At 38.0% G+C, this 23,447-nt stretch overlaps 1 protein-coding gene and 1 long non-coding RNA gene across 2 annotated transcripts in view; both read left to right on the top strand.

Moving 5' to 3' along the window:
- LOC134135923 (uncharacterized) overlaps positions 1-23,447 on the top strand; it is a 69,340-nt gene that overhangs the window by 2,670 nt on the left and 43,223 nt on the right. The window contains 2 exon segments of the mRNA XM_062567611.1: positions 250-271; positions 274-359. Of these exon segments, the coding sequence (XP_062423595.1) occupies positions 250-271; positions 274-359 (108 nt within the window).
- LOC134136074 (uncharacterized) lies at positions 12,224-18,888 on the top strand. The gene is made up of 3 exons (XR_009957424.1): positions 12,224-12,285; positions 12,433-12,600; positions 18,589-18,888. It is a non-coding gene; the product is annotated as an uncharacterized LOC134136074 (long non-coding RNA).

Genomic DNA, 23,447 nt, shown 5'->3' on the forward strand with positions numbered 1-23,447 from the left:
GCTGATACACCTGAGGGCTGTGCTGTCATTCAGAGAGACCTGAACAGGCTGGAGAGTTGGGCGGAGAGGAACCTCCTGAGGTTCAACAAGGGCAAGTACAAGGTCCTGCACCTAGGGAAAAATAACCCTAGGCATCAGTACAAGCTGGGGTCTGACCTTCTGGAGAGCAGCTCTGCAGAGAAGGACCTGGGAATGCTGGTGGATGACAGGTTGACCATGAGCCAGCAATGTGCCCTTGTGGCCAAGAAGGCCAATGGCATCCTGGGGTGCATTGGGAAGAGTGTTGCCAGCAGGTGGAGGGAGGTGATCCTGCCCCTCTACTCAGCCCTGGGGAGGCCTCATCCCAAGTACTGTATCCAGTTCTGGGCTTCCCAGGACAAGAGAGACATGTAGCTCCTGGAGAGAGTCCAGCACAGGGCTACGAAGATGATCAGAGGGCTGGAGCATCTGCCCTATGAGGAATGGCTGTGAGAGCTGGGGCTTGAGGTGTTAATTATTCATGTATATGTGTGGGGTTGGCTAGTGTAAATAGTGCTAAATGACCTACATGTGTAACCTGTGATGTTATTGCTTAGTTTCCTAAGAGATTCTTTGCTGGCCTTCAGCCTCCAGATAATCTAAGCTCTTCCAGTGCACACCATACAATCTTTCTTAATGTAATATATTTTTAATAAGTTTTTGTGGGTGTTGTAGATGTAGTCCCCGGCAGGGTGGTGTTATCCCTCTGTAACCCTGTCAGATAGAAAAACCACAGCTGCGCGCCCTCGGTACAGGGACTGCTGGGATCTGGCGTTGAGGAAAGCTAGACTGGTCCAGCTTTGTTGAGTTGCATCCCTTATGGTGTTGCTTGAAGGAAGAATGCTGAAGTTCACAAAAATAACTAGTATTTTGTTCCTCTTGGAGAGGACTTAACAACAAAGTCATCTGAATACAGTATTTGGATTCTAGCTGAATGGTCAGTTGTTGATCATTGTAAGAGGATTTGAACTTCTAGTGGGGTACCTGACGTGTTGAAAATTCTTTTATCATACATTGAGTTGTTTATACTAGACAACGGGGGAGAAAAAGCCTGTTTGGCTCAACTTATGCAGGCTCTTTGCCCCCAGCAAAAATCCCTGGAGTGTGTCTTGAGGGATATTGCTAATGGCAGTCACAAAGGTCAATATACTCAATATTTGTGATCTAACACTCTTCTAATCAAACAGCTATGTAGGCAAGAAGAATGTGGACAATCGCAGTTCGTTAGCTTTGGCTTTGATGGACTTGGATCTGGAGCTAGAACTAAAACGTTACATGTCACAGAGGACTAGGAGGAGAGTACAGTGTTTCAACCTTCCTCCTCATCGGGCATACAAAATGGTAAGGAACAGGTTTAGATTCCCGTTCCTACTTTTGTACAGTTGTGGAAAGTTGCATTTTGATTGTCTGCTCTATTAAAGGTGAAGAGTAAGGCCTCGTGCTTTTGACAATAGCCAGCACTGCTCATCAAATGAGAAGCCGTATATTGATTTTGGCACTATACATAGATTGTTATACTTTCAATATACTAGGAGCAAAGCAGATATTTTCAGATTAGTCACTGTTCTTCCCTTAATGCTAAGGGAGAAATACATTTTTTTATCTGTTAGAAAGTGTTTATTCTCATTTCTGAGAACCATACAGATTTCTTTCCTTTAGGTGATGCATTTCTTGCATAAAAATGCAATACACACATCCAGAAAATGGCTGGCTAGTCATCATCTATTAAATTTAGGGCCATACATACTCTAGATGTGAAAAAGTAGAATATAAGAGAGTGCTGTTACAAACAAGATGCATTTTTTCCCCTAGACTCCTTAGTTTTATGAATTTAACTAATACTTATTTCACAATGTATTTTTAGGTAAGTAAACCATTTAGCATATTTTCTCATGTCTCAAGTAGGATAGATAATTTTTAGTTGCAGAAGATAAAGAGGTCAAGAGGACAGGTGATGTTATTTGTATTATTGATTATTATCTATACTTGTACAAGAGAGATCAGTACTTGTTGAATTATCCAAGCAACTTTATGAGACACTTTCTTGCTCCTAGCCCCAGTTTACTAAGCAAACTTGCATTCATCTTGAGGGGTGTGTGTGTGTGTGTGTGTGTAGATGTAAACAGAGAGAGAACAAGAATATGTCCTGAAGAGTCAGGTCTTTGGCTAAGTCACTGCAGCAAACTTCGTAGCAGTACAAAATAATTATTGCAAGCAACTCTTGCAAAAGCTCTTAACAGAAACTTGGCTGGGTAAGAAAGAAAACAAGGAGCTTTAAGATGTCATCTCTGTTGTTGATGAGTAATCTTCACTTTGAGTCTTTTCTTGTACTTTGGATGAAATATCAGACATGATTTCTTATGAAGCTCTAGTACTTTCACAAGGTTAGAGATGTTAGCTCTGGAGTCCTGGGCACATTTCTGTTGGTACGACACATGCAGATCTGATAGTTTTAAATAGACATCTTATTCCTTCTTCTATTCTGCACTTCTCTTCTTGAAATGTTGTCCCAGATGTTTCAGTCCTAAATGAAATGATCCCTAAAATATTAACTTTGTAACTCAATTGTAAAATATGGCGAGTGCCTTGATCTTTTCTGGATTAGAGGTGCTCTATAAATAATCATCCTTATTATAAATAATGTTTTTAACTTAACAGCCAGCACTGTCACACTGCTAAATGAATTACGTTTCTAGCCTGTTATTTTACAATGCCATGTCTGAGCACATAAATCATCAAGGTCTGCAGGATGATCTTTCTCCATGGACAGCAAATGTGTGTGGTACAGAGTAGTAACAGCAGTAGACGCAGCAGCAGGACACTGGGGAGCCCTTGAGCATGGGATTAGCCTGCTCTTATTGAGGTGGATAACAAGTTTTCCACTGACTTTGCAGCTTTATTAAGACCCAGTGGTTGCAGAAAAAAGTCCTCCGGGTTGATTTTTATTAGCCTTTGCTTACAGAATACTGGTCTTTATTTATTTATTTTACAGCACTAGCTGCACTTATTAGTACATCCTAAAGTCTTCTTTTACCTAAAACATAAAATGCAACAGTATTGTGATGGCTAAAAAAGTTATTTATGAAGAAATTGGAGACTTTAGGATATTTAACAAAATTTCTTATGGAGCAGGCCAAGCTTAGTTAGCTATATGCTGGAGACAACTTGTTTTGAAAACAAGACAAAAATGTTGGTTTCTAATGAGCCTATTGCAAAAAAATAAAATAAAAAAATAAATCCTGTGTTCATATACTTGAAAAACAGCTATATAAAATCAGGGTTTTTTATCCCTGTCTTTCACTAGAAGCAGCTGAATGAACCATTGTCATAAAATACAAGACTAAATTTAGGACCTAAGAAGTTCTCTCAATTCACCACTTCCTCTAAATGTTAGGGGGGGAAAAAAAAGATGTTTTCATTTTGTCTTTGTATCCAAGCATAGATGCTTAAGACCAGAAAAGAACAAACTTTTTCAAGCTAGTTAGACTTCCAAATCTACATATATTGTATGTATGTACATATGTGCTGTATATATAGATACAGTTTATATCTATATAGCATTTACATATTACATATACATTTTTTATATGTAGATTGGTCATGCTATAGTATTATATTCTTTCCTTTTAGTAATTTTTCTTCTTTTTGGGTGGTTTTCCTGTTTAGCCATTACACCTAAAGAAGGAGATCTTCCAGTATTCTGTAAAGAATTTATTATTTGTAAGCAGAGGTATGTTTTCTTTTTTATTTTGCCTGTGCCAAAAGACTGTTCCTGTGATTATATTTCTAATTGTCAGAACCTGCATCCCTTTGTTTTCCTATTTTAAGCTTTCCATGCTGGTGGGAAGTTGACTTAATTGCCTGTTCTGAAAATTAGTTTTCTACTTAGGCTCCCAAAAATCACAAATACTTTTTTAAAATGTAAACTATAACACTACAACTGTGATGCTTTTCAAACCATAAGACTGAAAAAAATAAAAACCACTAGATTTTCAGTTAGCTAGGTAATACTAGCCAGATGCATAAGTGCAGGGAATCATCCAATGAGGGTCTTTCAGGTTGTATAGATTTATTATATTAAATAATTACTGTCTACAGCAGATTAACATTAGTATCCCCAGGAAATACATGTATTAGGAAGGAACTGAGTGAATGCTGTTACTTATTAGTAGCAAGCTGACAGACTGCCTAAAAGAAAAGGTGGTACAACTGAGTATTAGACATAAGTGAAAGGAAGAGGCAAAAAAGATACTAAGATCAGTCTGCTTAAGCAGTCTGGGTACAGGAATTAGCAAAACATAAAAATATGACACAGATACAATTTCATTATCTAGAATAGGGACTAGAAGGCTTGGCATTTATACAGACAGTCGTATCATCCACGGGGGCAAATCTCTATCTCCAAGATCTGGGCTGAAAGTACTATGTGAAATCACAGACACAGATTATTAAATAGGAGAAAAATATTCTACAGAAAAATATTAAAGCATTTCCTTCTCGTGAAATTTATATGTAATATGTAAATGCTATATAGATATACACTGTATCTATATATACAGCACATATGTACATACATACAATATATGTAGATTTGGAAGTCTAACTAGCTTGAAAAAGTTTGTTCTTTTCTGGTCTTAAGCATCTATTTTCTCTTTGAGTTTCCCTGAGACAGGGATCGTTTAACTACAGTGTGAATTACACTGGCTGCAAGCTATTTCCCATAAAGAATCATCTGAGTTGCCTAATCTGTTAAATTCTAGCATCTTTTGCTTCATAGTATTTTCTTTACCAGAATTTGCTGATAACAACTAATACACTTAGAAGACCACCTACCTTGCTACCATGCCTTTCAGCAATAACAGCTTTCCAAGAAATGCATTCACTAATTTATGAGCACTGAATAATAGTCTATTGTGTCTGAATGAACACTCCCATTCTTCCTCTAACAAAGCACCTATTTTCAACATATGGTTCTCAGTATGGTTATTTACAACTTCAGTATTTTTGGAAGAGAAGTCTTCCATGAAGAAGATAGAAGGTTGCAAGAAATTAAGTCCTTTCTCTTGTGAAATAGTCCGATACTCTGGGAGAAATCTGTAAAGCCGTATTAACTGTAACAGGGTCCCCTCACATTAGAAAATACATGGTTCTTTCTTAATTTTTTTCCAAATAAAATCCAATGGTCTTTATATTATGCTTTTCTTTTCCCACATGTGATAGCTACTTGTGGCTGACAACAGTGCTAGAAATTTTATCAATATTAAGTTTTGGAGCAAAGTTCACATATCCCTAAAGAAAACACACCATCCAGACAGGACCATCTAAACTTCCAGCAAACAGGTAGATGTTCCATCCCCTTTTTAATGAGGTGTCGCTGTTCTCTTAATGTACAACAAATGTCAACGAGTCAAGTCATTCAGTCAAATTTGCAAATCCAGTCATGACAAAACTCCCACTTCATTGCATGGTGAAGAGAGCCATGATTTAAAATAGTTCTTACAGTCCTTCTGGTTTTGACTCTTAGGTTCCCAGTTCAGCAGAGCATGAATATATTCCTGAGGCACGAGGCAGGAAGCAAATAGAAGTGATATGAAAGGATGATTACTTTAATCATTAATAGAAAGACACCATAGAGACAAATTTTATAGTGGGACATTGTTAGTATGCTGGTTTACACTGCTGAAATTTTTTCAAGAGGTATTTTCTCAAGATAAAGCTGTTCAGTATTCTGAACAAAGCAAAATACTCTTAAAAATATTCAGAAGTTATGAAATCTGTATTTGTCTTAAATATATAATAAGACATGGACAATGAAGAGAGAGGGAGATTCAGCGAACTTTCAAGCCTCCTATATCATGCGATAAGGCCCTAGGGCAACTCCAAGCAGCAGTGGATAAATAAGAGTTCTTGTCAGAGAATTTACAGTCTGTGGCCTTTCTCCAAAGCTGAGCAAATGCAACCAAAATCTTACTAGGGACTCAAAGGGGGCTGAGAGAGAATATCAGTCTAAATAATTTCTGAATTAGCACTGACAATTGACTTAATAAATAAATAATAATAAATAAATATTTTAAATAAACTTTCAATAAATAAACTTTATATAAACTTAGAAGTTAAAAGGAGAAATAAAAGTAGTTTCATGGAGATTTCTGCTATCTTCTGCCTGCATGAACATTAGAAATTCTGAAACATTTTTACAGCTGGCAAATTCCTGTCAAGAGTCACTCAAAATAAAGTGCTTAACATTTTAAGGGAACTAGAAAGTTAGAAAAAGAGCTCCATTTCAAATGAGCAAAAGTGGAGGACATTTAGAAAAGAAATTTTGAATTAAAAATCACAATATTAGACTTAGAAAAATCTTGAAATGAAATATTCTACCTTCTGGGGAAAATTGTTCTTATCTCTTTCCCCATCTCTGCCAAGTGCAAGCCACATAATTCAGCAAAACTGACACTCACAAAGCTTTCCAGTACCACTCATCTGATGTTTTTAATGGAGGACATTCGACCTGTTAGCTTTCAACCAGTTATGTTGTTAAGATATTTAATATCTTTCAAATTACTGACGTAAAATACATCTTTCGTTTCTTCTGTCTATGTTTTTGGAATTGTTTTCTCATCATCTATCTATTGGTCTATCACTTTACTCCTATCTATTTTTTGGTGTCAGAAAATCGGTTTGTGACTCACACCCTGTTCCTTTCTCTGTGGCCAGCTCTTGCCTCGGCTGATATATTTGCCTTCTTCACTATTTCCTGTGTTCTCGTTGTTTCGGTCTCACTCCTCGCCTTTTCTCCTCTTAGCCATTCTTGACCTATAATCATAATTCAGACTTTCTCACTGATGAAGATTTGCAACTCTCAGTTTTCCTGTTTTGCTTTTTTTGCTTTGTGCCCTTCCTCCCCAGCATCTCTGTCGCTCAGGTCCGCAGCATTTCACCTGGAAGACCTGAAAGAACAGGCTGACGCTTTCCCTCTGGGATCTGCCCTGCCTCCTGACTTCGGGCTTCGTTAAGAGCATTTACGCGTTGCTGTGAGTGCCAGAGTGTCAGAACAGAGGTGCGTCTCCAGCATTTATTAGGACGTCAGTCAGAGTATGCAACAGGGAAAGATGAAAAACAGCTTTCTGTTTAAAGTTTATATTGATCTGACATCCTGATTCATCTTGCAAGAGTTTAACCCGCAAACACTCAAAGTCACTGTTTGGCATCACTCCAGAGCTGCTTCTGGCTGCAGTTTGCTTGCTGAATTTTGTTGAATTTTGGACAAATCCATGTTTCCCACATGTTCCATGAATGCATGAAGACATTTTCATTTGACCATTTGGCATGGCAAATCCTACTGAATACTTTGTGTAATCAGTATTAGCAATACTAGCAATACTCTCTGGTTTATTTACTGTACACAAATTGCTTCATGCCTTGTAAGAGCAGATGACCTTTAACTTAAGCGCTGCAGTTGTTGTACTGCAAGAGGATTAAAGCACTTTCATGTCAGGCTACTGCCTATCATCTGCCATTAATGATAGTATTTTATTATAGCTCTTAATATGGCTGAAACGATGGGTTTGTGAAATCATTCTAGGTATCTCAAGACAGTGCATCACTAACTGTGTGGCCTCTTTTTATTTAATAAATGCCAGTGTCTGAGGGCAAGCTGGCAAGTATAAACCTTTCAACCCTCATCTAGTTTTGAGATGCGAAGGGGAAAAATAAGCTGGTCTGTATGTAAACAACATTTAAGGTGCAATTTCTGATTCTTTAGAAAAACAAAACAAAATAAAACAAAACCCCCCATCATATTAGCTGTGCTCAAAAAGAAAATATGGGGATGATGCTTGGATACAGGACTTCTAGTAAGTTAACTCTTTTGGTTCTCACAAATTACAAAACTGATGGACATTTTCAAGAAAATTAGAAATGAAAAACTCTCTTTCTATATCCATCCACCTGCAATGGGGTGTTGACCTTTGACCAGGCCAGTGTCCATGCCTGGGAGAAGGAAAAAATCAATATCTGTTCCCTGAGATATTTTTCTGAGGTTTCAGTTCTGATCTCTCCCCAGTGACTGGAGACAACATATTGAAGTGAAGAGTAAAATGATGCAGGTGAGCATTATTTGTGGCTGGGTGGTTGTTCATATGATGACTCAGAAAAAAAAAAAAAAAAAAGAAAAAGAAAAAGAAAGAAAAAGGAAAAGCAATGGGAAGGGAGGCTTTTAAATTCAAGTACCAGCTCCCTTCTCTATTCACCCCTTGCCCAGCAAGCCATCACTTATTGCTCTATTGGTCATGCACCAGTCATGCTTCTGTTATTTGTATGAGGAACCTGATATTGCACCCTGAAGGGAAATAGGATTTTTTTGCATTGATTTCAAAGAGAGCATGTTTAGAGATTTGGATTCCTCTGCATAGACACAGGCACAAATGCTTACAGATGTGTACCTCTCGTTGCTTTATGTGCCAGTGCTGACTTTGGCCCTAAGTCTGTATTATCACCCCATATAATTGATAACCTTCTCTTCCAGCTCAAAAATGTCAACTGTAGCTGTTTTAAGAAGTATGCTTTTTCTTACTTAAGTATTGACTAACATAATCTATTGCAACGTGTGACTTTTCTTGAGGACATTTAACAGTGTTAAACTTTTTGGTTCTGCTCTCCAAAATGAGCTATAATAAAGAGCATGTAACTCTCATAATATTTTCTTTCCAATGTACATATAAAACCACTAGAGCATTTTAACATTTTACCTCTAACTTAAGCCAGTATTAAATATAATATATCTTGGCCACCATAGAGCCAACAGGAAAAAGGTCAGTTTACATTAAAAAAAAAAAGTTGGAGAGTAACATTTTGGAAACTGGGCTTTGTAACATTACCACATCAAACACATTTCACAACATTAAAACTGCTATCACTGGAAAATGTTAGCTTAGCAGATGTGTTTATTTAGGTGATTTTCAACTTAGTCTGTGAGTATCGATTGCAAGTCTATGAAGAATGGTGCACATACTATTCGGCTTTTGTCTAGCTTGTCTTGACATTTCTCATACCTAAGTATTTGTGAACCAACTGAGATCAGACTAGAGCACCCATCTAAAACTTGAATCAAAGCAAAATATTTGGCTGTGTTTCTTTCTGGTCACTCGGAAACGAAGACTTTTGACTGCTTGTAGGCAGTAGTGTAGATTCGCTCTGCAATCTGGCCTCTTTGCACTGCTCTGGCAGCACAAAAGCTCCCAAACTCCATCTGACCTTACCAAGAAAATACCCTTCAGTGGCACTTTAAATGATACCCTGAATCTGTGGCACAGAGAAAGTTTGGGGCTCTTCTAAATTACTCCAGCACTAGATTACAGTCACCACAGGTCCGTCAGATCGAGGTAGGTACCAGGTTGCTTTGTTTTGCCTTTCAGTGCCTAGTATTAAGTTATAGGTCTCATTTTTTTAGTACTGTACAGTTATCAAATCTAGAACTATTCATGGCATATTTCCCTCTCTTTTGAAAATAAAACAAAACAAAACAAAACACTTTCTGGAAATCCGAAGATCTCTTCAAGCCAACCAGGTTAAGCAGTGCAGAATCTTCAGTAGCATCTCAGACTGACTTGACTTAAACCATGCTTGTAGTACCATGTTTTCACAACTTCTAGACTCTGTTTCTCATTCTGTAAGTAAAACTCTGTGGCGATGACTGAAGTGAATGCACATATCTGTGGAAAATGCTGTCTTGAAAGGGATTCTCAGTAATTTGCATTGCTAGGTCAGAATAAGATGAAGGAAAACTGTTGATTTGGTTTCATTTTAGTATTTGGTAATAAGTGATTTGGCGTTTGGGCAATGTATTTATATTTTCTTTAAAACAAATGCATATAGATAGATTAGTCGGGGGGAAAGATGCTGAAGTGCTAATAAAGATGAAGTTTGGTTAAGGAGGGCATCCTTACACTAGCCCTATTCCGATGTCCCTTGCAATCAGCAGAATCAGTGTACCGTGACCTCAGGTCTTTAGGGCTGTCTCTGTTCTGCTTACAACACAAGTTGGCCTAATGCTGTCATATAGCCTAGCACTCTCTAGCTTTGTAATTTTTCTAGTACCCAGGATTTCTGTATTTGTGCTTCAACGCTTTTGCCTTTCTGGTGGTAAGAATTTGTCCAAACTTCATTTTTTTAAAATAAAATCTTAAGAAAAAAAGAGATCTTGCCTGAGGTTTTTTTTTTTTTTTTTTTTTTTTTTTTTTTTTTTTTTTCCTTCATTCTGAGAATCAGGGCTCATAAGAGGCTATTTCACACACTCTTTTGTTCAAGCCACTGGCTCAGTTACTAAGGACTTTCGTAATCCTCTGTCCACCCACTCACTCCATCCCCTCAAAGCCTAGAGTTGTGCCAATACAAAAAGCCATGAGGCACCAGAATTACCTAGTTTGTGTAGCTACAGTGTGGGAAGGCTCCTTCCTAATGTGAGCCATGATAGTCATTCTATGTGACTGATATTTCAGCTGTGCATATTCTCTGAATCAGGCATTATAGGTAATTGGCATTGCTTGGTTATTGCAGCTAGAAGCTGTAAATCCTGGACTTTTAGTTAATAAGATGTGTAAAGGGCCTCTGATGAGCCTTCATTAAGTATTTCCCAATAATGTTAGTAACCATAGCCAGGGAAGAAGCTAATTTAATTTTCCTTGTTCAAATATGCTAAGACAAGGGATTATTCTTAAATATAATTGTTCCCTGGGGAAATAGGGAGAGAAGAAAAAGACAGGGATGAGGTTACATGACCCCCCCTTCCCCCCCAAACTGCTTTTATGGTGTGTGTTACTGTTTTCTGTCTATTTTTTATCCAGTAAATCTGCAGCTGAATTGTATATAGTCAGCCATTATCACTGATTGTCGTCATAGGCCCAGAGCAAGGCAACCACAGAGGAAGTGGAATAAGACCCAAACAGGGCAAAAAATGAGTATAAACATACATTAGTTCCTCTAGGGTGCCTTGAAGCAAAGTAGTACATGTCCATCGCACTCTACCCTCATTATATCACCATCTTTTGAAGCCCCGCATTTTCATGTTAGAGAGCGTAGTTAATGAGGATAATTACAATAGGTTTTAATTTAGCTGGAAGCCACATCTAAGTTAGTAGCCTTAGAGTTAAAACAAAGAAACTGTGTAAGCACTGAAAGCCTTTGTGCAGCTCACGGTTTGTCATACAGCTTCAGTTTAGTGGTTTATTATAGCTATACACTTTGTCTCCATCCTGTTAAAAGCTAGTCTGCCACAGCTCTTGCAAACTGTGCTCTACAGGGCAGAGTTGTAACTTGATAATAAATACACTGCGTGCTAAAACCTGAAACTGGGTCATACAGGCTCCAAGATATTAACCAGTGTAGATTTCTCCTTCCTATGTCCTTCCCAAAAAGCTGTGGAAAAATTTCCAAGTCATCAAAGAATAAAAAATAAAAACAAAGAAAGAAAGAATATGCTGAATGAGCTCAAACTCTCCTTCTCAAATGAAAATCCCTGTCAAATAAAAATGTTTAGATGTTTTTAATGTAAACCAATGGACAGTATGTGATTACTCGTTTTATTTAGAAAAGTCTTCTGAAAGACTTTGATTTTCAGATACGAGCTAGTGTGCAGGTTGTGGGTAAGGTCATTAACCAGATACTCCACAAACAAAATATCCAAAACAAAAAAGTTGCTTTGGGCTTTGAGCCTTTGATTTTTGACTTTTTCCTGCTTATCTGCAGGAGCATGGCTCTCTTCCAGTTCAGCTGTAGCCCTGACTAGGATTAAAGGTAGAAATACTCTCTGTGTGGACTACCACATGTAAGAGCTGCACGACACCTGCAGCATGACAGAAAATCTCTTAGAAGTTTTTGCAAAAATATTGTTACTGTGGGAAGGTGCCCCTACTTGAATTGTCTGGAAGACTGCATGTATGACCTTTTAACGCAGAAAATAGCAGCCTTAATCATTTGTATTGAGTGACTGACTCCATTTTTATCCTCGGATGTCCCTTTATGTGCACTGACTACAACAGCAGATGTAGGTAAATTATGGCTCTTGAAACTCTTGAGCTATTTCCATGCAGTTCCTCACTGGGGTGCTTTGTACTCCTGGAAGCGGGGCTGTGGCAAAAAGCGTGCCAAAAAGGAGCCTGAAAAACAGTTCCCAGACTGCCCTGAGATCAAGACAGTTGCTTACTGAGCTGTGGAGGACACCTGGAGAACAGTTATTTCCCCCTGGAATTCCCCCCTTCTCCGCTTTCCAAGGTATGTAGCATGTATCCACGGGCTTTCTGAAATGGTTTCAGGGAAGACTGTATGGTTGCTTTCTGCTTCCAAAGCTGGCATGTGTCTTTCCTTCCTCCTTCCTCTACCTTGGTGACCCGGTAGCTGAAACTTTTCACATCATTACAGGTTGTCGTCCACAGAAGGCAGAGTCAGACTGGCAAGACCTCTCTGGATACTGCTGTCTTCTTTTCCTACCTCCGCATGTGCAGAAACAGCACTTTGACACCAAGGACAAAGAGGATTCCTTCATGTGTTTCTTGATTACGTAACCAAATAGTATCAGTGAGCCACCAGGTAATGAACTTGCAGTACAGCTATTTTAAGAATCAAAAAGACAACATATAAAGAGGGAAAGAAAATGTGCAGGCCCATGAGAAACTATTATTTTGCATTAAAACACAACCTAATATTCTGAGATACTGTTACAAAGAAGTTGTGATCAATGCAGAAGTTCCTCAGCCCTAGAATATAGTTTAGGATATTCTAAATAATACATTTGCGGTTAAGCCATGGACTTGGGAGACAAGCTGTCAATATTTTCCTGTAGAGGTTTAATTCTGATTGCTCAGTTCTATCAGTTTTTTGTATGCCTTTTCCAATAGTCACAAAGACCATTTCATTTCCCGCTCTTTTGGAAGGGTGAAATATGTACAGCTCCATCTAACACAATACAATTTCTAGATTTCTGGTATCTCGATTCTTGGTATCTCTTAAGAATATATATCAGGAAGTCTATTACTGAAGATTCAAACCAAGAATTCCTTGTATAAAATAATGAGTGAGAATAATTCAAAGTGAGATACTACCTGTGTTATATAATCATCATGAGGATTAATTCAGTCGTATTTTAGATGCTTTGGGAATCTCAGAAAGAGTAATAATAACTCATCATTTTGAATTGCTGTTATACATTTCAACACAATGCTTGACAGGTTTGCATAATGTATGATTAATCAATTAGAAATTTTGTACATATGCATGATACCACATGAATATTCTTCTGATCCTTCTCCAACACACTTGTAGACAGAGGGTTCTGTACAGTAGTTGAAAAAAGGAATTTCTTTTGATTCAGCTCTCACCTATGAACAGTTACAAAAAGAAACAGCTTTGCAATCACTAATCAAAGAAAAAATATTGTGTCTATCAGGAAATCTGAAATACTCTACACTTGCTAAATGCTTTTTTCAGTGAAATTGATTAAGGAGATCTTGCAGAAAAACGTAAGTGAAAAAAATGGGATAATAAATTACATACTTTAAATAGAAGATAGGATTATACTCATTGCTCTGGATAAAAAGATGTTCTTTGTGCTGTAGAAGAAAAAGAAGTTCTATATGTACTCTAAACCTTCATTCTGGACCTCAGCTTTCAACCGATTTACTTAAGTACGATGTTACTTAAACATGTCTTGAGATTTCAATGGCCAGAGCTTACGTTTCATTCTTTGGAAGGTACATGAAACTTCAGCTGCCACCAATAACATTTGTAACTGTATGCCAGTGGGCAGGAACTGGATATGAAAAAGTCTTATTTTGTGAATTATTAGACCTAATCCATAACTAAGATTCTATACTTGAAAAGGTCCAAAAACTAGAAGAATTTGAAATGGATCTGAATCCAACTCAAGAAGTTCTTAATTCAGTGAACTGAAATCTCTATATTAGATCTTAAAACCAAAACAAAAACCTTATCAATTGCCTCTTAGTGAACTTTATTTACCCATTTCAGTTTTGCATGGATAGAGTTGCAAAAGCAAATCACTCATCTGATACTAATTCTTGTATAACAGATCAAGATGGCTGAGCAAAGACAAGCTAATGGAGAAAGGAATGCAATTTGTTGACAAACACTTCAGCTAACATGTGCAAAGTGTATGCTTATGCATGCCACTTCAGTGGTCTCAGTGGCCAGTTGGAGGGAAAAAAGGAAATAGCAGTGAAGTTAATCATACTGACGCCTGTTTGTCTGATATTTTTGGCATATTGCAGAGCATTAACTACAGTGAAATTTGGCAAAGAGTTCTGATTTTCAGTGAAATCATCTATTCTGTAACATATTCTTCTCTATAATATCTTAATCTTTGGCATGTAACATACTTAGAGATTAGAAGATCAGATTAAAATATTCATTAGTCACCTAAAAATGATTACAAAATCTGACAAGGAAGAAATCAAGTCACAGAAATCCCTTCCAGTGTAGGCTGCGAAAGGCTGGACCTGGTGCCAAATGTGGGCCTGGTCAGACCTATGTTTAGAAACCCATGATAAGTTCTAAACACAGTTTGATGAAAACCTGATGCAAGTCTCTCCTTTCGCTGTCATCTGCTGACATTAATCTGTGAAGTTGCCTGTGATGTCAGTTCCGAATTATTCCCTCTTGACTGCTGACTCAAAAGCTGGATGCTAATGTAGAACTGAGATTTTTAAGGATCATCAGAGAAGGCATTAAAAATCTGAAAAATATGCATATCTCTTTGGCTGGAATATATTCACATAGCTTTTCTGTGCTCAGTTAACTGTTCTTCAACAGTAATGTTGTATTTTTTTTTCCCCTGAGGGCTGATTTCTTTTTGTTTTTGTCTTCTTGTTCAGCCCATGGAGAGGGACTATTGGCTTAAAGGTAGAAATTCTTTGCCTGAATTTGAGCATTTAAGGGAAATTGCATGTGGGAAAGTCACTACTCACTCTACACTAATAAGAAAGCTTAAAAGGAATATTAAAGCTACTTTAATAAACTTTGGAATATTTGGACTATTCAGAGGAATAAGTCAACAGAAGCTATGAGATTTTTGCTCTTGAATCATCTCAGACAAAATTTTAAGTCCTTGCAAAATAAATATCTAGTCCTGCAGAGACGAGTGAAATTTAATTCAATAAAACTGCTCATTTAGCTCTTTGTAATCACAGTGGGGTCCCAACAAGACAGCTGGCAGTCTAGGCTTGACTTCTTCAGACAGCCCAAAGGTACCTTTGTCTCAGTGTCGTTCCAGAATAATTCTCTACTTCAGAACATGCTCGTTTTAAAATTGCTACTCTGCCCCTAGTTCCCAAGCCTTTTCTTGTCCTGTTACTGACTCTAACAATCTTCCTTTGGCCACACAGAAGCGACTTATCTGTCCCTATGTTGCTTTCTGTTCTAGTTGTTTCTTTCCAACAGTAAACAAAACCAATCTGTAACTATTCCAATAAACAGGTCAGCATTCAATGTTCATAATTACTACAGAGCAGATACAAATCTGTTCATGTTCAACTCGTGCTTTTCAAATTTGGCACATTCTTAATGTTGGAAGCATTTCACAGATACTAGCGGGTTATACTTTCCAAGAAATCTAGTGCAGTTAAAATAGTATAGTTTCCATTCAAAATAAACTTTTATCCCTTTTTTCCTGTTATTAGAAGAAGTGGCACTCTATGGAAGTTCAAACACAGATGTGATGTAATTTTGAAGAAAGGATACCTCTTTATAACTACTTCTAACACTTGTTTGGAAACTATTGCATACTGTGTGATAGGGCTGTGGTGGAAGAGCAAAGATTTTGGAATAAAACCCAGAATGCGTAATCAGCCAAAGAGGAAAGGGAAAGAGGTGAATGAATGAGGGGAGAAAAAGAAACAGGCTTAACTTTTAAAAGTTAAAAAGGAAACTATCAGCTGGAAAATGAAATAGTGTAAAAACTCTGAGAATGAGACCAAATATAGGGAATTACAACAGGATGTGAAAAGAGGACAGAAAAAATATTCAAATACCTGAAAAAACGGTAATCCAAGAATGTATAAATCATAGAGGAGAAATACAAAGATAAAACAGATATTAGCAATCAACAGGAACAGGAGATGAAGGGAGTAAAATGGGAGAGAATAAATCAGAACCGATGTACAAAGTTTAGATTTCAACTATCTATCTGATATTAATAGGAAAGCATCCATAAAGCTCATGGAATACATAGAATTCCATAACTTTCTTATTCTCCTTGATGCTTGCATTAGTATTATTTCTCCAGCCTGGCAGAAATAGTGTTAGTTTCAAGAGAAATAAATTGTCTGAATTATTGTTTACTGATTTTCAGCATGGTAAGAAAAAGAGGCCAAAAATGGAACATTTTTATCTTCTCTTCTTCTCTTCTCTTCTCCTCAGCAAACAATCCTTCTCTTCTCTTGCAAGCAAGATCCAAAGCTTTCTGCTAACATTGGCAGAAGGAAACAAAAGCTGTCTTGAATACTTTATAGCCTAAATTTCCAGAGTTTCTTCTGATAACTTTTTTAAAATTCAAATTTAAGTTATAAACTTTTCAGGTCATCTCCTATTAACAGTGAGACATTTTTTGACATTGGGCTGTGGTGCTGAAAAACCTTTGTTATTGTCACCCACTTGGCCAAAATCTCAAATCCTTTGCCTGGCATGGCCCTACTTTGGTAACTGTGCCCCCAAGCAGGGCTGAGCTTTCTGGGCTAGGTGGCACAACCGGTTCAGTGTCTATAGGCACAAGAATGGACTGTGGGCTGTCAGGTCTTCCTGCAGATGAGCTCTGTGCTCAGGGAGATGATGAGATAAAGTTATCTGCTGGTGAGAATCCATTCAAAGCCAAAATCACATCATCTGAGAGCGTAGCTCAGGCATTCTGTATATTCCAGGCAGCTGCTGCAGAGCTGAGCTTTGAAGAGAGAGAAGGAAAAGCAAAACTAGCTGTTTCTTGAGGACTTAATTTAAAGCTTATTGAGGTCAACAGAAATCTTTTGATTAATACAAATCACCTCTGAAACAGAAAGGCCACAAAGTGTTCATTTAGAGACCAAAAGAAAATAGAAATCAGAAAACAGAAAATAGAAACATCATTATGTGCTGATAGACAGCTCGTGCTTCTTCCTCTTTCACTGCTACCAGGGCAGGTTGCCTTACTGTATTTTTTTCTTTAAAAGAGCAATAAGTTTGCCCCTGTCGGGCCAGAATCTGATTATTTCCACTGTAACTGCCATATGCCACTTGCACTGGCTGCAGTTTAATACCTACTCTCTTTTCAGTAATACAACATGGTGGCTTTTTAATGAGATACACACAAATAGTTTTTTTTTATGAAAAGACACATCACACCAGTGTTCTATTCATGCCAGAAACACAAGACTTTCTCTGAGATTTTTCAGGACTTTGTGCTGTTAGGTCTTTGAATCTTATTATGCCCAGACTCTAGGTAAACAAATTCCTTCTATTAGAGTCCGACATTTCAAGGCTTCTGAGGGAGAGAAACGGGATAATGTTAAAGCACACAGAATTTCGGATATGTTTTTAGGTTATGTTTATGACAGCAGTGTAATTTGGCATAGTGGTCATTGTTTGTCTGGATATTTATTATTCACAGCTCTGGATGAAGAACGCTCTTTATACAAGCAATAATTTATGCTGAATGTCTGAAAGCCATTCTAACTCAAACATCAGTGAAGAGGCAGGTCCGTGACTTAAAACCTTAATGGCTGTAATTCAGGGGAATCTTAAATGTACACTTGCATTCAGAGTAATAGAAATTTTAATCAGCTGAGCAACAGGGAAGTGTTTTATTGTTGCTTTTACGCTTTAATGCTATTAGTGAAGCATAGTTATGAAGTGATTGACTATTTTACAGTGTGTTAACAGTGCATCTTCCAGAATTTCAAAACTACTTGATATGATGTTTCATTCATAAACTGCGAGAGGAATTCCAAAGATGCCCACTGTCACAGCAAGCCAGGGACTTGGCTGCTTTATAAGTCTCTTCAGAAAAATGACTTCACTGGAGCCATGGTGCAATTTGCATCTGCCCATGGCTCAAACACACCCAAGGACCAAAATTGAACTTCCTAAAATGGAGCATACTGAAGATGAGGAAAATGTTTCCACGCTCAAGTCCAGTCTCAGATTTTAATATCATAGGCTATAATTTCTAACTTTCCTGCCAAGAATGTATTTAAAAGCTGCAAAATATGGACTGAAAATCAATGCCAGATTATGGGCAGCTGGAGTATTTTCAGTGAAGAACAATGTTTAAGCCATCATTTATATCATAAACAAAACATGGTGGAAAATGTGTGCAATCTTTCAATTTAGTTAAAAGAAGGTTCTAAAACTTTCCTTTGCAGTTTGCTTGTTAGCCTTCAGCAAGCATCCTAGGGGCTTCTGCACAAAAAGAGGCCCGCAGCACACAGATCAGCCTCTGTCTAAGCAAGAAAAATAAAGATGCCGCTGCGCTATTTTTATATCACTCTATCAGCTATTTCTAAGCCTTTTATCTACCAAGTTTTCTCTTTCTAGGTCAGATTCAAGACCTGTTGGAACCATTGGGCTTACTGCTCACTGCCAAGGCTGCAGGATCACACCCCTGGTCATTTTTTATACAGAGCACTGTTAAAGACAGAAGAAGAAGGAAAGTACAAGCTTGCTATCAATGCTGTGGCTGCTCATGTTGCAGGAGAACAAAAAGAGGGATACACGGTCTGTGCAGCTATCCTGTCTGAAAACTGCCAATGCTGCTGTTTCAGTTAGAATCTGAGCTGGGTTCATGGTATTTTGAACCATGCTTTCTTACAGCTTGTTTCTTGACAATAGTTCAAGTCCCACATTAGATTAACTTAAGATTCTTGTGTTTACAAATTAAACTGTGTACATATTTGAAAATGTTTTGTGTTTGTCATATCTGACAAAGGGGACCAAGGTACTGGCTTGTTTCATTATAAATATATTGAAGTCTCAGAAATATAGAAAAGGAGCAGATAGCGGACTTTCATTTCCTGTTGTTGTTGTGGCAGTTTTCTGTAAGGCTGGTTGTGTTGGCACAAAAGATATGGCAGAAATTGTTTGCATTTCTGATGTATTGACACTAGCGTGTTTTGATACAAACTACTGGAGGAGTTTTTACTCACTGGAACCCAGTGTTTGCTTAACTTTCCCCATTAAAGTCAAAAGATTGCTTCAGTACCTAGTGCTTGGCTGGATCAGGGCCGGGAAGAAGATTGCCAGAGAGTTCTTCAGTTTTATTTCTATTGAATTACCCCTACAGCCTCTACCAGTTACAGGTGACATAAAGAAGAAATCATAAACATGACTAGCATAAATAATTTAATAAATAAAAAAGGTCTTATCTCATGCGTTAAGGCTGAGGTAGATGAGATGGAATGGGATGAAATGGGATGGGATGGCACAGAAAAGGACAAGAGGGCAAGAATACACAGAACCACAATGCTGACCTCTTAGGTAGCTCAGCAATGGCTGACGCAATGGCTTGAGCTTTATCATACAGAAGATACAGGTTAGAATTCATTTTTTAAAAAAACATATTAGTATACTTGACCTTTTGCCTGTTTGGCAGGGTTTTTTGGGCAGATTTCTAATTTTTTTGTTTTCAGTGAGAGAGAAAGGGCAAGACTTTAAGCTCTTACTGCTAGTTAGACAGGACTGCATGGTAATAGCTCTCTCTCTCTCTCTCTCTCTCTCTCTTTTTTTTTTTAATTCCCTCTGTACGTAGAGCAAGTAGAACCACTAGATCACAGTTAACTATGCAATTTCTTCTACAGTCTATGGTCTCTACTGATTCACTTTGATACTGCTAATCTCTGGAGGTTGGCTGGAGATTGTAGTATGGAGACTTCATTGCTATTGAGCATAGCTTTGGCATGCAAGTGAAATTTGAGAGCAGAGAGGCTGAACCTTCAAGATTTTCTTTCAAGGTCAAGAGAAAGTTATGGCTGCTTAGAGAATGGCTATTAGTTAATTAACAGTAAGTGAAGTGGCAGGAATACAACAATGAAGAAAAGATATCTGCATAAAAATCCCAGGAGACCACATTTAGACCTAAGGTTCCTGTGTTAGCTTCTCAGCCCCTTCACCCAGCTTGCGTTACTGAGGCTTTGATGTAGCAGCAACCTAGGTCCACCTTAAATTTCTGCCACTTTCTCCATATCTGTCCATCATATATTAGGTGTAGGCAAAACTGACAGTGGAAGGGTCTATTGCACTAATGCAGAGCCCTGTGGGCTGTGGTATTGACTTGCTTTTTTCAGCAACTCAATCTAGTCAAGAGTTCCTGAGAGTCTCTGCATTATGCGAAGGAATTAAGTTCTGTGACAATGAGATGGATGTTCTGTCTAAATTGGAAAGAGGAGGAGGAACAGTAGGTATGAGTCACTTCTCCGTGCAGCATGTTTCCCCTCATACCTTCAAATCAACAGCCAGCAAAAAGAAAATATTAACAATATATTTTATATTATTAATATATTAGAACTTTAGTTCCAGAAAGGAAAGAATGTTTATTGGGGTTTTCAAAGGCTTGTCTAGTTTATAGTCCTATGCAGTATGAAAAACAGCAAAACGAGAAAACTAGAAGATTTTAACTGAAAGCTGGCATAAAGAACCACGTCCCTACGGATGAATTCCTGCTAGAACCAAGTTTACCAGGACTGTGTTATGACAACTTCCCCTAGTTATCGAAGTGAGAAGCAGGGAATATCAGAGCCCTAATAATCCAAGCTACAAACAGTCTCTTCCTGGCCAAATGGGGGAAGAAATTGTTCTTGGGCAGAAGCACAGCTCCACCTCTATGGGCAGCAATTACGAGGAACTTATATAGAAATCTCACAGATGACCATTCTTTCACTGTCACTATTACAGCTTTGTGATCTCCTTGCAACATTACTTCACTGTAGAGCTCCCATCATTGCTGTGCTTGATAGAACTACACGATGGTGGGGAGCTGACTGAAAGGTTTGTGTGTGTAGATATTGAGCAGTTCATAAGTAAAATACGTTCCTTGGAATTCTCCAGGAGCTATTAGATCAAGAGAAATGTTAGTAAGTAGTTAAAATGATACAGTACCTAAGGTCTTGGGAGTGATTTTTGTTGCTCAGGTGTAGTTGCTTGGAATCCCAAATTGAAAAGGCATTAATTCCAAACAGAAGTAGGGATAAGTGTGGTGAAAAGATAAACAATCCACGTTAAGAAAAAACAAATCCACCTTGTTCAAGCGATAGAGAGCCTTTTAACTTACAAGGCTGTCTATTTCTACATATTCTTGAACAATTTCTTTAAGAAACATGCTGGAATGATTTCCTGAATCCTGCCAGAGTGTCTGCAGTTCTACTTAAGACTGGCATTTTACTGTAGTTCAGTGACCATGTGTATATAAATTCACACACTCATGCATATAAATGATTTTTAGATGCCAATGTTAAAAATACATACAACAGGATAATGGATTTCTGGCAGTTTGTCTCAATCAAAAAAATGTAAAAAATAGTGTCCTGCATGGAAATTATCAATAGAAGTATAGCTTTTGAATGCAAGACTTAAAATACATGCCATTTCTTTCTCCTATAAAATTAAATAGTTCAAAAAACCCACAAAATGTTCTGTGAAAGTGCAGCAGCACCTTGGAATTTGTAGTGCTATACTAAAGCACTCAAATTTGAGTCTGGTTGGTACCAAAAACATTACATTCCTATTGATTTCGAGCTTTAAATGCAACATACTTTGAAAGAGCCTTCTATACCAAGAGTATAAAAGAATGAATCAAAAGTCTCTTGTATCTCAAGCTAGAACCAAAAACAAATCTGAGGAATCAAATTTGTGAGGACTGAACAAAATCGCTATCTTTCCAAAGGGGATGAGATATACAGTCACTTTTATCTGTATATTTGCAGTACCTGAGTTTATGCCATTTATGGTAATCCAGTTTAGGGCTTGACGATCTCCTGGTGAACTGTTTCATAATTTATAGAGATTTGCCTGAATGTTCTTACTAGAACGTTCCCCATTTTCAACCAGAGTGGAGCAATTCATCTTTTCCTTGATCCTGTCGATTCAGCACATCAGATGTTTCTGTTGTGCTGATAATTGCCTAGTGAATTTGTCGTTTCCCAGTGGTCTGGTAGAGATGTAGCAGTGACTGTATGCATGACCCCTGAAGCACAGTGCTCCGTTAATTCCATTCTCCAAAGGAACTGCATCCTTGAAGAGAAGACTAAGCTACCTCCTTCAGAGAAAATTAGCTCCCACTTATTTCATAATTTGGGCATATTTTAGGCTGTGCCAAGATAAAGGAAAGCTTGCCAGCAAAGTTTATGATTCATCTCTGCATCAGCAGCACATGAACCTGCTTTTTGTTTGACTGGAAGTTCTCTGGATTAAGCAGATGTGGTTTAGCAGTGCCTTGTACTAACAGCTCAGTGCCAGTAACTGACTTCATCTTCTAGCTTTGCCTCATCTTAATGAAGAGCTGATTATTATCATGTCACTGGTCTCTTGGGAACTGCACTTCTTGTGTTCCTTGCTCACAGTGCGTGAAAGGAGTTGAGGGGAAGAGAGAAGAGCTAATAAAAGGCTAAAAAGTACCTGGCATCAACAGCCGAATTTACTGTTACTCTACAAGGAAAAGCACAAAAGTCTACTGGTAGAAATACCCAGCAGTGCTGGTGAAATCTCATTCCCTAATGCTGTTGAATCAACTGGTCATCTGAACAATATTTGCCGTAGGTTACCGGCTTGTGTCTTATTACAGAGACATGGTAAAAACAACTTCATGTAATTAAGGAGCCCCTTGCACCATACACTCCTGTGTATACATTTTATGTTAAATTCAAGCTATCAGATTTCCAGAGTGAATTACCATAAAGTCTTACTTGAGCAGCAGCCTAGCATACATTGTAAAATGTCACCCAGTAACTGCTATACCAAGCCCTGAAACTTGTGATTGAATCAACAAATTATTCATATTTGACTAATAATTCATGCAAATTCGCAATGTGGCTTATTAAAATGCACCTATGGTTAATGACATGATTGGTAGAAATTCTGAGACCCCAGAGTGAGTGCTAGCTGCTTCCCACCCTGCTCAGGCAGCAAAGGCTCTTGGTAGGAGGAACCTACTCACCGAGTTCCCACAGCCGGAGTCATTCTTCCACTCACAGGCCCTTAAACACCAAAAGGCAGCTATGCTATAGGCAGTTGACCCTTTGTACTGGTTGTGTTTGACCTGCTGGACCACAGAATAGAAGAATAATTAGCTGTTTGCAGAGCCCTGCCCTGCCGTGCCTGTAAGGGATAGCCATCGGAGGAAAGGCTGCCCTAAGACGAGCAGAGCTGTGTAGGCTGGCACTTGCTTTGGCATGCCCCTGGAAATG

Source organism: Rhea pennata, chromosome 2 (assembly GCF_028389875.1).
Source record: "Rhea pennata isolate bPtePen1 chromosome 2, bPtePen1.pri, whole genome shotgun sequence".
In the NCBI taxonomy this organism is placed as follows: Eukaryota; Metazoa; Chordata; class Aves; order Rheiformes; family Rheidae; genus Rhea; species Rhea pennata.